Source organism: Pleurodeles waltl, chromosome 8 (genome assembly GCF_031143425.1).
Source record: "Pleurodeles waltl isolate 20211129_DDA chromosome 8, aPleWal1.hap1.20221129, whole genome shotgun sequence".
NCBI lineage: Eukaryota > Metazoa > Chordata > Amphibia > Caudata > Salamandridae > Pleurodeles > Pleurodeles waltl.
Genome location: NC_090447.1, coordinates 881,428,350 through 881,443,817, shown reverse-complemented (window position 1 = coordinate 881,443,817; position 15,468 = coordinate 881,428,350). Strand labels below are relative to the sequence as shown.

Genomic DNA, 15,468 nt, shown 5'->3' with positions numbered 1-15,468 from the left:
GCATATGTGGAGCAGGCGGAGGAGACAACGCGGACCTGTTTTTTCAATGATAGTTCTCTCTCTAGGATGATGCCAAGATTGCAGGCTTGGTCTTCCGGGATCATGAACAGCTAATCAATATCACACTAGGGTTTTGGATGGCTGGGCTTGTATTGACCAGTGGGGTTGAAGGCTTATTAATCATATTCTCCAAAGAACCCATATATTGTTGGACCTGTTTTTGCTTGGTAGCATGGAGGAGAATGTATCCGCCAAGTCTTCCCAATAGGCCTAATCAGCCAGCCAGCTTTGGATAATCCAGGACAGACCACTTATCATTGACATAGCAATTTTACACTTAGCAATTAGAAGGAGAAAATACGTTTACCTTCTGGTACTGTGCAGACTCTATTGCACATAGCTATGCAGGGCAACCAGACATTCCCTAAAATGGCAGAAAAGGTTTTCAAAATATTTTTTTGTGATCAATCCTGCATCACCAAAAGTAGGCCTTTGAGTGATATTGGCACCAACAGCTGGACTTGGTAAAACAAATATGACATCTTCCTCACAACACAGAACCCAACAAATGTCCCACAGTCAGACTGATTGACTGACCTGATGGTTTTTCCAGTGGGATAAGATGGACACCCCCCAGTGGTGCTAACAAGCCCCTTGAAAGGAATGGATAGACCAAAGGGAAAGAAGAACCTTATCCCAAAAACGGAGATATCCCTTTGGTTTAAATATTGGCTCATCCTTAACTACAAAAAGATATAAGTAAGCCAGTCAGCTTATGCTGAGGTGTCTAGTGGCACTATAATAAAAACAAAACCTATAGAACTGCCTGCAGATTAAAAAGCAAGACCACCCCCGTATCAGTGAAATGACAGATCATCTACTCCATTAGAAACATTTTTGATAATGATTCACTTCTGGCTTCAAGCGTGCATGTGCTGCCTAATCATATTTCTGAAAATAAATGGAGCAAGGCACAGACAGCTCATCAGACCCAAACATTCAGTTAGCATGTCAGGAAAAAAAAAGATGATCTATAACATTGCATGATGTGCTCCAGCGCACACCAAGCCGTTGGATTTAATCATTGTCCAGAACTCCAAAGAAAAGGATGGCTATAATTCTTGCCTTTGCACACACAAGGGAATAGTAGTCTTGAGATCCTCTAGAGCAATAGGCAAGACACTTAAGAAGCAGAACCTCTTAGTGGATAAGGTAGAGCAAAGCAAGCACTTATCTGGGACAGGCACCCAAAGATGGGGTCAAAAGCAATGGTCCTGTGGGGCAGAGTTTAATTCCTTCCCTACGCACCTGCCAAGAAAAGGTATTAAAACCTGAAAAGAACCATACTCCAAACCAGTGCCTTCCTTAATTATGCCTCTTGGAAAGCAGACAGGGCTGCTGCTAATCAGAGAAGGACTGGCTCCACTTCAGATGGCAAAGGTATGATGCTAGCTGAGGGAGAACATGGCTTCATAAGAGTTCAGAAAAACATTTGAGCTCATTTCTCAAATGTAAGCCATGTAAATTTACTGTTTTGAGTGAAATACAACAAATTGCCTAGTTGAGACTCACTTAACTATAGGAACTGTTCCAACATTGCAGACCACGATGTAGAAGTGCCTTTTCAATTCCTGGAAAGGAATAATCTCAAATACAACATAGTTAAGTGCTATAATCTAACGTTATGAAATATTAATACACAGTTAGCCTTAAGATGGTGTGTTTCTGATGGCTATGCCTTCACACTTTATAAATATCCTCCAGGCACCAGACTATATCAGTTGTGCAGTGCAGAGGATATCTCTCCAGCCTGTACCCCAGATGTGACAGCATCTGGCTCGATATAGGGCAGTCTGGTGCACAGGTGTCAGTTTTTAGGTCGAGGGCGCAAGCGCTTTGACCTGTGGTAAGTATTGTGGCTTTAAAACACGCCCACCACTTTCACTCGTTCCTGGGCTTGCCTTTCAAAAATCCTTTGTTATCATTGTTAAATGCTTCACGTTTGTCCCTCCTTGAGGCGGTTTTGTTACCGCCTTGCAGGACTGTCCCTGTTACATGGATAATTGCACGATTGCCGGTACGTTTGACTGTGAACGAAATTCTTTTTCTTTTTGTCTCTCTCCTTCACCCTCATGCTGGCCATGGCACTTTGAATCTTATGGCAAGAAAAGTCCAATTAGGAATTCACAACTCTAATAGCTCTAACTCGAGCCCACACAAGACCCATTGCACTGCAAATGCTTGTTGTTTCTCTGTATTTCATCGAGGCAGGTCTAGTGTTTGTTTTGTTTTTTACTGATGAAATTGCTCAGCAAATCCTACAGCGATTAGGTCAAATGTCCTCTCACAAAGACTTCAGGTTTAATCCATGCATACGATTTTGCAACAACATGTATTTCGATGTATGTGGCATATTGGACCCGCCCATGACCACTTAATCTGCAGCTTGGTTTTCAGCGCGCCTGAATCAAGGAATGAGAGGTCAAAGTATTTTTTGCAAGGGTGCGTAAGGATATTTGACCTTATTCCCTCCTCTAGCTAGTGGACAGTGGAGCGATTTCACCCAAAACACCCTCATGGAAGAAGCACAAAAGGCCCCATTGACAGTTCAGTGAAGCAGAGGCTCTGTTCAATGATGCCTTCCTGATGTTAGCGTCAATTCCAGTTCTGAAAATGATGAATGGGAATTCTCAACTCCATTGCAAACCCTTTCCATGTTGAAACTTTTTCACAAGCCATCCTGGATATTTTCTGGATGGTCTTCTGGGCAGTTCTCTAAGCGTAGACCCCATGCCGAAGGTTTGGCAAATCTGTTGACTTTGACTAGGAAGCTGTCTAGCTTCATGCCTCCACAGGCTACAGCTTTGGCACTGCCTCTGAATAAGAACCTGCTGGCTAAGGCATCATTTTCATGGCTGATGTGACACCTCTTCCACTGTTTGGTGATAGAAAGTGTTTGTATCCGCTTTGATGGCAAGCTCAGCCATACGGCCCAGTAAATTGCCTGGATGGATTAACTCTTCAGATTAGATTCTGATTCTCTGAATATGGTCAATAGGAATTATGGATACAGAGAGGAAGATATTTTGAAGGCTGATACACTTTTCTTTCCTTAAAACACAGAATGCAAGTTCCTTTGACACATAACTCAAGGAGGGCATTCCTTACCCCTCAGGCCCACCTTCACAGGAAACCTGTACACTTACATTTCTAGTACAGAAAGTTGCAAACTGCTGAAACAAAGTCCACCATCCTTGTTGGAATTCTGCAGCTGTACCTGTGTCTTTGTAACAGTTGTTGCCATTAAAGAAGCACTCTTGAAGGCAGTTCTGGCTGCCTGGTAAAAACCTCTTTTAGAGCTGGCCATCGGCAGACAAAGTGCATGATGGTAAAGGCCTATCCCAAAATTAGCTTGTCAACATACCCAGGAATGTCTAATGAGTCAAGAAGCCTAGCAAGTCTTCATATTGCCAGCAGTTAAATATGGAAAGAGCGGCACACAATTCAGCCGCATCAGATTTTGTTTGTTTCACATCGGTCTGCTTCCTTTGTTTTCTGCCCAAATCTTACCTAGTCTTGTTTCAGAATTAAAAGAAACATTAGTAATGTTCTTCAGTTGATTTCGATTCAACCATGTGAATGCAAGCATGTGAATTTGTGAAGATGCCAAACTGCAAAACCACTGTTGCAGGTAGGTAGATTAGTGTTTGCCTCACAATATTTGTCAGAAAGTCACTGCCCTCCAGCCTGATGCCCCTCCTTTAAGAAAACGTTCTATTTAATTTGGTTCCAAAGAGAACTTGGTAAAGAAAATATATGAAATAAAAAGTGAAAACAAAAAAACAGAATTCATGCATCATGTAATCCATCAAAGCACTGAGTAGTTTATTGTAATACAGCATGTCATTTTTTCCTTGAATAACCACAGACTGGGAGAAAGCAGCCTTGTTTGTGTTTGCCTTAAAAGGAACCTCAACCTTATAAAAGTAGATCGGCACTTTTCCCTCTTCTGTATTTCAGAGGTTCCCCACTAACAAAGCTTACTTCATTGCAAAGGAGGTGTCAACAACAGAACGAACGTACCTGAAAGATCTTGAAGTGATCACATCGGTAAGTTTGAATTTCGACTCCACAATTTTTATACTTGTTTTTTAAGTATTTTAGATTCTTTTTTTTTTATTATTGTATTGGAATTTATGATAAAATTGTGCAATAGTGAGACTGACTTTACCTTCTTATGTAGGTAAACCATAGCTCTTTCAAACCTCCAACCCCATTCACGTAATGTTTGCTTTCCTTAACTATATTCCCTGGCCTTTGCATAAGAATTCCTCTTGGTTCCTAGACCTCCTGAAAGTTTTTTGTATTTTTTAAATTCATTTTGTTACCATTAATTTATGCAGACTGCCTTTTATGTCCTCTTTTTCTTTGTTTGGGTTCATTTTCCCGACTTTCCGCAGACAGGCACCACTAGAATCACAATACCCTTTCCAGAAGGTTTGATTAATTCTGAAAACATCCACTTTAACCTACTTGCATATAGAACATTCACGCCACTGTTTAGCAGATGTCCTTCTCTTGATTTAATCATGTGTAAATTAATATTTGGTAACATGTTCAATCATATAGTGCAGTGATTCCCAACCTTTTGATTTCTGTGGACCCCCACTTTAACATTAATGGAACCCAGGGACCCCCACTGAATCATCATTGGAATCCGGGGACCCCCGCCTGAGTCATTACTGAAAGCTGGGGATCTAATTTGCCAATATTTGTTAATGTGTTTTAATTTTCTAAGCTCTCGCGGACCCACTGAGAAGGCTTCGCGGACCCCCAGGGGTCCCCGGACCACAGGTTGGGAACCACTGATATAGTGAAAATAACTTTACTAGGTTTTAAATGGATATGGATATATCTTAGTCAGTTAAGTGCAGTGTTTTCTTCTTTATACATTTTTTTTGTTGTCCATGTGATGTAGATGAGGGGGTGAAAGCACATGGGGGGGGGACAGAATTTGATTATCAGCCGATTCAGTGATCTGTTAATGAGATTCTCAGTCTCAGGGGTAATAGTATTTAATCATATATCACCTCTCGGAATATAGATGTATCAACCGATGGCATGTGTGGTTGTAGATACACATGCTCTGCATACTTCCACCATCTAGTGTTCGGTCTGGAAGGTTGCAAGTTGTTTTTGTTCAAAAAGGTTTTCAAGTCACGAGGTATAATGACTCCTTATCGTGATGGTAATGTGCATGGGCATTGACTCCAACTTCAGATTATTTTCTTCCGCCATCGGGTCTGGTGTGTTTTCAGTGTACTCCAGTTAGAGGCCCTATTGGGCCTTTTTTCCATTGGGGAAACCTCCATTCCATTGGTATTGTTATTGAATGCGGTACTTCTTTTCCCTTGCGTTTCAGCACTGAAAAAATTCTGACCTGATAGACTCATCTCGATCAAGAACCTCAGGAGCATGCCCTTTGTCCTGCCATTTTCTCCATTCCACACCTCACAGTATGAAATCCTGATGGAACGGTTGCCCTTCTGTTTCTGTCCGAAGTGTCACTTGAAATTTCCAAGGACCGATCTCCACGATGTCTGCAACCTTTGCCTGTCGCCAGAGCATCGAGAATAAGACTGTGAAGCTTGCTGATCTTTCCGGTTGAAAAAGACTGCAACATCGAGAGCTCGTCGCCGAGAGATGCAGCGGCAAAGTTTCAAGGAGACACCCAACATCTTTGGTATCCAGGACACCATGTCAGATACCGAGCAGCAGCAGAAACTCCAGGAGGCTTTATCTGCTGAGGGGGAGGCTTTCTCCATTCAAGAGTCAGACCCAGATGCCATCATCATGCTCGAGATGCAGGAAATTCCAGCTGGTCAACAACCAGTGAGTAAGCCTCCCCTCCTCCCACCAAAAAACCCACAAATACTGAAACAAAGGCTATTGGGCCACCACTGCACTCAGGCCATGGCAGGCATTGAAAAACTGTCTCGGATGCCCCACCTTCAGGCTGGCACCGAAGCTAAAACATAAGCCTTCCACCTCAGTACCGACTCGAACACCACCAGCCTCATACCAAAACCTTCTGCGTCACACTCTTCACCGACTGTTTCGACACTGAAAAGACTTTCTGCCTTGGCACCGACCACCTTGACACTAAAAGTAAAGAGCACTTCCGTGCAAAGAAACTCATTCTCCATGAGCCTTGGAGCCAATACCATGCCCTGAGCCCATTCTTCACAAAATGAAGCAACAGCTTCATGCCAAGCTGTCACAGCTGCATATACAACCACACACAGGGAGAGTGCCGGTTAAAGCGGTGGTTACTACCCCATCTAAGAGGCAGCCTTCCTTTGAAGAGGCTATTGATCCACCAGCGTCTGGAGTGAAAGAGAGGAGACTGGAAAAGGACTTGGTAGATATCCACCCACCTCTGCCTATGTCTACACCACCAATTACTCCACCATTACCACTAACTCCTTCTCCACGATCTCAGGATGATCCTCTTGACATCTCTCCACAGGGCTCACCACACTCATTTTATTACACACAGGACATAGGGGATGACAATCTCCCCCCTACATCCAGACAGAGACCCTTGGTCTTAATATGATGTGGTCACTTACATAGACACTGACACAGAGGTATACCCAGCTAGAAGTTCTCCACCAGACAATACCACTTTGTTTCAAGAACTCATTGGGAGGGCAACCAATACCATCAATTGCTTCTTCACAAAGAGCCCATTGAGGGTAACTTCCTTTATGAAACACTCACCACTTCGCATAAATACACACAATACCTACCCATGTTGAAGGGTATGTTGAGGCATGCAGATGATATTTTCCAAGACCCCACTTGAGCACGCATTATCACTCCACGGGTAGAGAAAAAATACAAGACCTCCCCATCTGACCCTGTTTTTATTAAGGTCACATTCCTGCTAACTCCCTGGTTGTGTCCAATGCTAGAAAAGGAGCAAACTCACAATCAGCTCAGGATGCTCCACCTCCTGATAAGGAAAGTAAGCTTATAGATGCTTCTGGTAAACTTGTCTCTGCACAAGCAGCCAATCACTGTTCTATCGCCAACACACAAGACTTGCCTGATATGATCATGCCCACTGGGACGAAATGGAGGAGTTTCTCCAGTACCTTCCAGAGGAACATAAGAAAAGAGGTCACGAAATTGCCAGCAATGGGCAGTTAATTTGCAACAACTCTATCCACTGTGCTTTAAACGCAGCCGACACAACAGCGAGAGGAATTAACACCAGTGTCCTCTTATACGGACATGCGTGGCTATGCATTTCAGGCTTCAACCAGGAGGTACCGCAGTCTATATTAAATGTACTTTTTGAAAAAGAACACCTGTTCGGCCCACACGTTAATCAGACGTTGGAGCAAATTAAGTTCAATGAGGTGGTGAAGTCCATGGGGGCGCTACATTCCCCTGCTTCCCGTGGTACTTTTCGTAAGCCTCAATTTAAATCGGCCTCCAAGTCTTCTACATCCGAAGCCTCTCAATCATATACCAAGGGACAACAACACGCACCATCTCACAGAGGTTTTTACAGGGGTTCCTATAGTGGGAATAACTATAGAAAAACACCCTCCCCTCAAACTTCCTCCACTGCCACCAAGCAGTGACTCAGTTCACCTTCCCTTCGATTACCAAACACCTGTAGGAGGACGTCTTCAGTTATTTTTACACAGTTGGCAAGAAAATCACCACCGTCAAAGGGTGTTAAGTATTATCCAACATGGCTATTGTCTGAAGCTCAATTCCACCCGGCCAAACATTCCACCTCACACTCACAATCTCTCACAGGAACTTCTCACTCGCCTCAAACAGGAAGGCAAACTGTATTCCTCAAAAGGGTAATATAGCCAGTTCCCTTACAACATCAGGGACTGAGGTGTGTTCACTATTCTTTCTCCAAAAAGGATGACTCTTTAAGACCTAAATTGAATCTCAGGTCGTTAAATTGTTACATCACATCAGAACACTTTCACATGGTCACAGTTCAGGACGTGATTCCATTGCTGCTACAAGGCAAATTTTTGTCCGCACTAGATTTAAAAGAGGCTTACTTTCACATTCCTATACATTCAGCACATTTCAAATGCCTCAGATTTGTGATAAAAGGACGTCACCACCAATTCAAAGTGCTTCCCTTTGAAGTCATAATGGTGTTTACAAAATGCCCAGCACCAAGGGTGTTACAAAATGCCTTGTAGTAGTTGCGGCTCACTTACACAGGCAGAAAATCCATGCCTGCCCATACCTAGACGACTGACTCATCAAAGCCAGCAATCTCAGTCAATGCTTGCATCATACCCAAGTCACAATAGACTGACTTCATCAGTTAGGTTTCAACATAAACTTTCAGAAGTCACATCCCAACTCACTTCAGATACAGCCCTATTTAGGGGCCATTCTCAATACACAGTCAGGAAAAGCATACAAAAATGCAGCAAGGATACACAATTTTCAAATACAGCTTTCTCCTTTTGTTCCCAACCACCCAGTCAGAGTAAAATTAATCACGATGCTCCTGGGAATGATGGCTTCTTGCATTGTGATAGTACCACATGCTTGTCTTAACATGTGCCCTTTACAGGAATGTCTTTCACGCCAGTGGTCTCAGGCAGAGGGTCAATTAGATGATCTAGTGTTGGTGGACAGCCACACCTTTCACTCCTGCAGTGGTGAAACAAAACCAACCTGTTAAAAGGGCGGTCATTGTGTTCCCCAGATCATTCCTATAATGGACGCCTCTCAGACAGGGTGGGGTGCTCACCTACAGGACCTCACAGTTCAGGGTCTGTGAGACCACACACATCGAGAACTTTCTAGAGCTGCTAGCTGTTCACCTAGCATTCAAAGCCTTTGTGATTCATCTCACCAACAGGGTAGTTCTGATACCCATAGACAACATGACAACCATGTGCAGAAATGGGGGGGAACACATTCGCTACAGCTGTCTCGCCTTGCACAGACAATTTGGTATTGGGCTATGTGCCACAATATATACCTGTTAGCGGAACACCTCCCGGGAACACACAGACATTTTGCTGACCTCCTCAGCAGGATGCGGCAAAAAGTGGGAACTCCATACCGAGTCCTTCTCCCCTACTTTCAAAAGTGTGGATTTCCAGACATAGACCTTATCACAACAGAAGAAAATGTAAAAAGCCTAAACTTTGCATCCAGGTTCCCACACCCTCGTACCAAGGGCAATGCTCTATGGATGAAATGGTATGGGATATTTGCCTATGCTTTTCCACCTCACCCTCTCCTTCTGTATCGTATGGTTTGGAAACTTAGGCAAACTTCTCTCACACTCATTCTAATGGCACCCACATGAGCCAGACAACCATGGTTCACCACTCTGAGACCTTTTAGTAGTAACACACAAGGAGCTTCCCCTCAACCCGGAACTTCCTATTCAGAATCGAGGTCAAATCAGAGACCCCGATCCCAAGAAGTTAAATCTTGCAATTTGGCTCCTGAAGTCATAGAATTCGGTTATCTAGACCTACCTCAACATTGTATGGATATTCTTTAGGAAGCACGTAGACCAGCTACTAGAGGATGTTATGCAGCAAAACGGAAACATTTTGTGCCCTTTTTACATTGCTCAAATTTGGGATCCCTTCAAGGTATCAGTCAAAAATATAATTCTTTATCTTCTTTAATTACAGAAGGCTAACTTAGCATACACTTTCACAAGACTCCATTTAGCAGCTGTAGCTTCTTCAGAACAGCCAACACTTGACACTCAAAGGGCTCAAAAGAGTAATACCACCTTGACTTCCCCAGTGCCGTCTTGGATCCTTAATGTCACACTCACTAGACTTATGGACCAACCATCTCTTCACCTCTTCACTCATGTCCTTTCCAGTTCCTGTCTTGAAAATTCGCCTTTTTAGTTGCCATAACCTCCCCTCAGATGTGTTAGTGAACACCAGGCATTAATTTTACAACAACCTTTTTTCCAAATATATAAGTATTAGGTAGTTCTTCGTACCAGCCCAAAATATTTACCCAAAGTAGTATCCCATTTTTATTTTATTCAAACGATTGAATCTTTCCTCAGCCAGACTTGGTTGCTGAAAGAGCTCTACACACATTTGATGTTAAAAGAGCGCTAATGTTCTACATTGATAGGACCAAAACCTTTAGGCAGTAGAAACAACTTTTTGCTGCTTTTTCCCCACCACATTGAAGCACCCTGTTACTAAATCTACTTTAGCTGGATGGATTGTTAAATGCATCCAGCTTGCTATGCAAAAGCTAAAAGGCCACTACCTATTCTACCTAGAGCGCACCCAACTCATAAAAAAAGGTGCTTCAATGGCTTTTTTAGGTAACATTCCCATTGTTGACATATGCAAAGCAGCAACTTGGGCTACACCACACACTTTCACTAAACATTACTGTGTGGATGTCTTTGCACACCAACAAGCTAATTTAGGCCAGGCAGTACTACATACTCTTTCAAAATGCTACAACACCCACAGATTAGCCACCGCTTTTAGGGAGGTACTGCTTTACAATCTATGCAGGGCATCTGTATCTACAGCCAAACATGTCATCAAACGGAAAATGTGACATACCCAGTAAGCATCTGTTTGTGGCATGTAGTGCTGTAGATTCACATGTGTTCACCCACCTCACCTGTCACCTGTGGTTGTACTATTAGTCTTTGTTACACATTAACATGCATGGGCTTTTTTTCAGTCACTTTATATTGTTCATCACTCCATTCCTACACCGCCTGTGGGAAAACAATCTGAAGATCAAGTTGATGCCCATGCACATTACCAGCAAGAGGAGGAATCACTACACCTCGTGACTCAAAATACTTTTTGAACAAAAACAACTTGCAACCTTCCGGACCCAACACTCGATGGCGGAAGTATGCAGAGCATGTGAATCTACAGCACTACATGCCACAAACAGATGCTTACTGGATAAGTAATATTTTCCTTCTGTCTGTAATATTTTATCTCTGGATGTTGCTTTATGATGGTTCCTTTGAGGACATCTGTAGGAAAGTACCCTCTTTCTTGGCATGGTTACCCCCATTTTCTGCCTGTTGTCAGTATGTTTGAATGTGTCTTCTGGGTTCCTGCTATACAGAACCCCAGTAGTTTTGCTCTCTCCTCTAAATTGTGCCTTTTTCTTCCCACAGTTGGCATACTGGACTCCCCATGTAAGTCCCTAGTATGTGATACCTAGGTACCCAGGGCATTGGGGCTCCAGGGGATCCCTATGGGCTGCAGCAGTTATTCTGCCACCCATAGGGAGCCAATGCAAAGGGCTCTGCAGGCCTGCCAATGCAGCCTGCGTGAAACGGTTGCACTAGCAGAGGTGCCCCCTCCCCCCAAACTCCAGATCTATTTTCCTGAACTTTGTGAGTGGCGGGGCGCCATTTTACGCGTGTACTGGACATAGGTCACTACCTATGTCCAGCTACTTAATGGTAACTTCCAACCTTGGCATGTTTGGTATCAAACATGTCAGAATTACACCCAAATACTGTTGCAAGTGTTGGAAGTATGATTCCATGCACTCTGGGGACTCCTTCAGAGGACCCCCAGCATTGCTACCACCAATCTTACAGAGTTTTTCAGGGAGCCCAGCTACTGCCACCCCTCTGACGGGTTTCTGACCTCCTACTGCTTGATCTGATCAAGCCCAGGAAGGGAGAACAAAGGATTTCCTTTGGAAGAGGGAGGTAACAGCCTCTCCCTTTGGAAATAGGTGTGACAGGCTTAGGAGTAGCCGCTTCCCCAAGCCACTGGTTTGCTTTGAAGGGCACATTTGGTGCCCTCCGTGCATGAACTAGTCCACACCAGTTCAGGGACCCCAGTCCCTGCTCTGGCGCGAAACTGGACAATGGAAAGGGGAGTGACCACTCCCCTGTCCATCACCACCCCAGAGGTGGTGCCCACAGCTCCTACAGAGGGTCCCTGGGTTCTGCCATCTTGGCAGGGAACTCTGGTAGCATCTGAGTGGCCAGACCAGGAAGGTGACGTCAGAGCCCCCTCCTGATAGGTGCTTACCTGGTTAGGTGACCAATCCCCCTTTCTGGGCTATTTAAGGTCTCTCTCTTGGGTGGGTCCTCAGATTCGGCTTTCAAGATTTCAGCAGGACTCCTTTGCAACCTCTGCTTCGACTTCTGGCCACTGGAACTGCGATTAGACCCTCCAGGAATCGTCAAATACTGCTACAATGAAGAAATCTCTTCTGCAACTTTGTTTCCGCGTCTCCTGCCAGCTTTGCAACATTTCCCTGGCCGTTCGTCCTCAAAAGATTGCAACTATTCAGCCTGCACAACAAGAAGTAGGAATCTCCCTTGGAGTGAAGGAGTCCCTTCCCTGCAACCGCAGGCACCTACAGCAAGTGACGACTGGCTGCATTGATCTCCTCTCATCTTGAGCTGCATGGATCCTGCATCACAGGTGGTGGCCGGAGTAGTCCTCTTGGTCCTCTCTGTCAGCTGTCCAACTTTGGTGGAGGTAAGCGCTTGCCTTCCCACGCAGGACAGTACCCCCCTGTACTGCATCTCTTGCAGCTGCCAAGGCTTGTTTTCATCTCCTCTGAGGGATCTTCAGGGGATGTGTATCTCTATCCCCCAGCATTCTGTTCTGCAAAGCACACCCTCCTGCGTGGTTCTCCTGCAGCTTGGGATCCTCTTTTGTAGTGCTGCATGGGCGGCTTCTGCGGCTCCTGTGTCCCATCCTGTGGGTGCTGCCTCTGCTCCTGTGGGGTCACTGTGATGCTGAAGGTCCCCTGTGAGTCCTCCTGGGCCTTGCTGGTCCCCGGTAGCACCTCTTTTCCACTAACCGCAAGTTTGCCTTTGCCAAGGCATGTTGGTAGAATTCCTACACCGACACCCGTTTGCAATCTTCCTTCCAGCATGGGACTTCATCTGTATTCATCCATCAGGAACTCTTCTCCAGCTCCAGGGCTGCAGTGCTGACCTGTTCATCACCATTGACCAACTCCTGCATCCACAAATGGGTGGGTAGTAGCCTCTACTCCTCCTGAACTCCGCTGTGACTCTTGGACTTGGTCCCTTCTCTCCACAGGTCTTCTTTCTTCAGGAATCCACTGTTGGTTTTCTTGCAGTCTTGTCTGGGTGTCGTCTTTTTCTTATATTCCTCCTTTTGGGTGGTTTGAGGAAAATCCAGTGTTTTACTCCTGCATTCCTGGTCGCTGGGGGGTATTGTGTTACTTACCTTTGTGGATTTCTAATACTCCCAGCTCCCCTCTGCACATTTTACTTACCTAAGTGGGGGTACCTTGTTCGTATTGCATTTATTTAGCTTATGGTTTGTGCTCCCCCTAGGATCACTATTGGTTATTGCTATTTGCACTGTTTTCTAACCTTTTCTCTGCCTGTTTCTGATTATTAGTGTATATATTTAGTGTATTACTTACCTCCTATGGGTGGGTCTGCTTTTCTAGTATTTTATGGTGATTTGTTCCAAAAATAAAGTACCTTTATTTGTGTACAACTGAGTGTTTTCTTTCTTGTGTGCAAGTACTGAATGTGACTACAGTGGTATTGCATGAGCTTTGCATGTCTCCTAGATAAGCCTTGGCTGCTTATCCACAGCTACCTCTAGAGAGCCTGTCTTCTAGACACTGCCTCCACTTCACTAGGAGGGGTTACCTGGACCTGTTATAAGGTGTAAGTATCATAAACACCCACCACACACCAGGCCAGCTTCCTATAACATCTAATGTTTTTTTTTTTTTTTTTACTTTGGTGAATAATTGTGCTAACGTGCTATGAAGCATATAAGAAGATTATCAGATCATCTACTCTTGATTTTTTGATCCCATCCCATCACATGGACACAGTCTACTGAAACCCACTACTAGCACTTTTCCAAAAAGATAATGTTTGTTACTCTTATCAAGCAGGCTTAGATTCCTGTTGGATTCAGAGCTTCAAAACATGTAGTTGCACATAGCTGGTTTATTAAGCCACTTATAAACCATGGTGTAATCTAGAATGGCACGATTTTAACTTCTACTTGGTCATTCGTGGTTACTGAGCTACAAAGAAGTGCTTGACCACTGTGAAACACCTCTAATGGCAATCGGTAAGATACTTTCTTACAAGTTAGAGCTTTGTGATTACAAGACAAACTAGCCGATTTTCAGCCCCACCATTCACAAAATTTGTTGTGATGAGGAGAGGACCAAAGCACAAATGGGTGAACACCTGTCGTCTTTTTAAGCCAGTACTTTGAGATCCCAGAGCTGGCAGGCTTTTTTATTTTAACGTGACTACCCATTTTGTTAAGAGTTCTCGTGGTATAGCATAGTGCCTTCAGTATTAATCAGTTGTTGTGGATGTATGCAAGAGAGGATATATTGTAGCCAATTTTAACATTATTGCTCTCACTCCTTGAGAGAAATATTTTCATTATACAGATAAAAAGTGTCACTGCAGTCACACAGACATTTTCACATGTGCATTGTTGCAGCTTGAAATCTTTGGAGTACTTTCTGGATTCACGTGCTGTGTATTGTCCTGCAGTGTAGTGGTTGGGTCTGAAAGTGTTTGTAGAAGTACTTTTTTCTGGGCTTTGACATTGATGGAGTCGTATGACTCACTTTGGCATAGACTGCAAGCTCACAATGCCCTTATACAAGACTTCCATCTTGGGGTTCTTTTTGCCACCATTAGAGTTTGATTTGTACCTGTGGGGCCTTTGAGGGAAATAGAATATTTTGTCAAAAACAATCAACAAGTTTGTGGGTTATGGAGATACCTGACACTGCTGCTGAGAGAGCAGGTTTTTGCTTGTGAACACAGTATGTCATCTTGGAGCCTCCTTGAAGCCATTTTAGATTATGAGCACACTCTTAAATTCTGTCCCTAACTCCAACGAAAAGCTTGCCATAAACAACAATCACATTCACAGCCAACAGCATAGAACCATCTCTTCAGACTCAAGTTCAGAGTGCGATCAAGTTTGATAAACAAAGGACAAACCCGCCAACTCAACTTGAGAGCCCGGCTGACATGACGACAAAACACAATTGAATATGAAAGCACAAAGATAAACCATTGATGCAGATTAAAAATGTGCCAGAAACTGAAGCGGTTGTGGCGGCTAGAAGAATTGGAAAAACCTCTTGATGTTGAAATAGCTGATCTAAAGAAAAAGCAATAGAGCTTTGAGGAGGTTAGTCTTTACACATTGGTGTGCACTGATAAAGTACAGTTAATTCGAATGGAAGTCCAGTTCCAAATCATATGCATTCCAAATCATTTTTTTATTTTCCTTAGTGCTATAAAAATGAGACAGCCTTTGTGTTTCGTTCACCATGTGAACTTTCCCAGGGCTGTGGAAAATCACATAATATAACAGGAGGTTTTAGCTTCAAATCACATTCCAAACCCTTTCAAGATTAAGAGACCTACTAAGG

General features: G+C 43.8%; 1 protein-coding gene across 6 annotated transcripts in view; it reads left to right on the top strand.

The window, feature by feature from the left end:
• Nucleotides 1-15,468, top strand: part of FARP1 (FERM, ARH/RhoGEF and pleckstrin domain protein 1) — a 459,262-nt gene that overhangs the window by 320,703 nt on the left and 123,091 nt on the right. For 3 of the 6 annotated variants that reach the window (XM_069205182.1, XM_069205183.1, XM_069205184.1), the window contains exon 15: nucleotides 4,021-4,110. In XM_069205182.1, the coding sequence (XP_069061283.1) occupies nucleotides 4,021-4,110 (90 nt within the window). Of the gene's footprint in view, nucleotides 1-3,990; nucleotides 4,111-15,468 lie in introns of all 6 variants that reach the window. The other 3 variants (XM_069205178.1, XM_069205181.1, XM_069205179.1) reach the window with 1 other exon arrangement.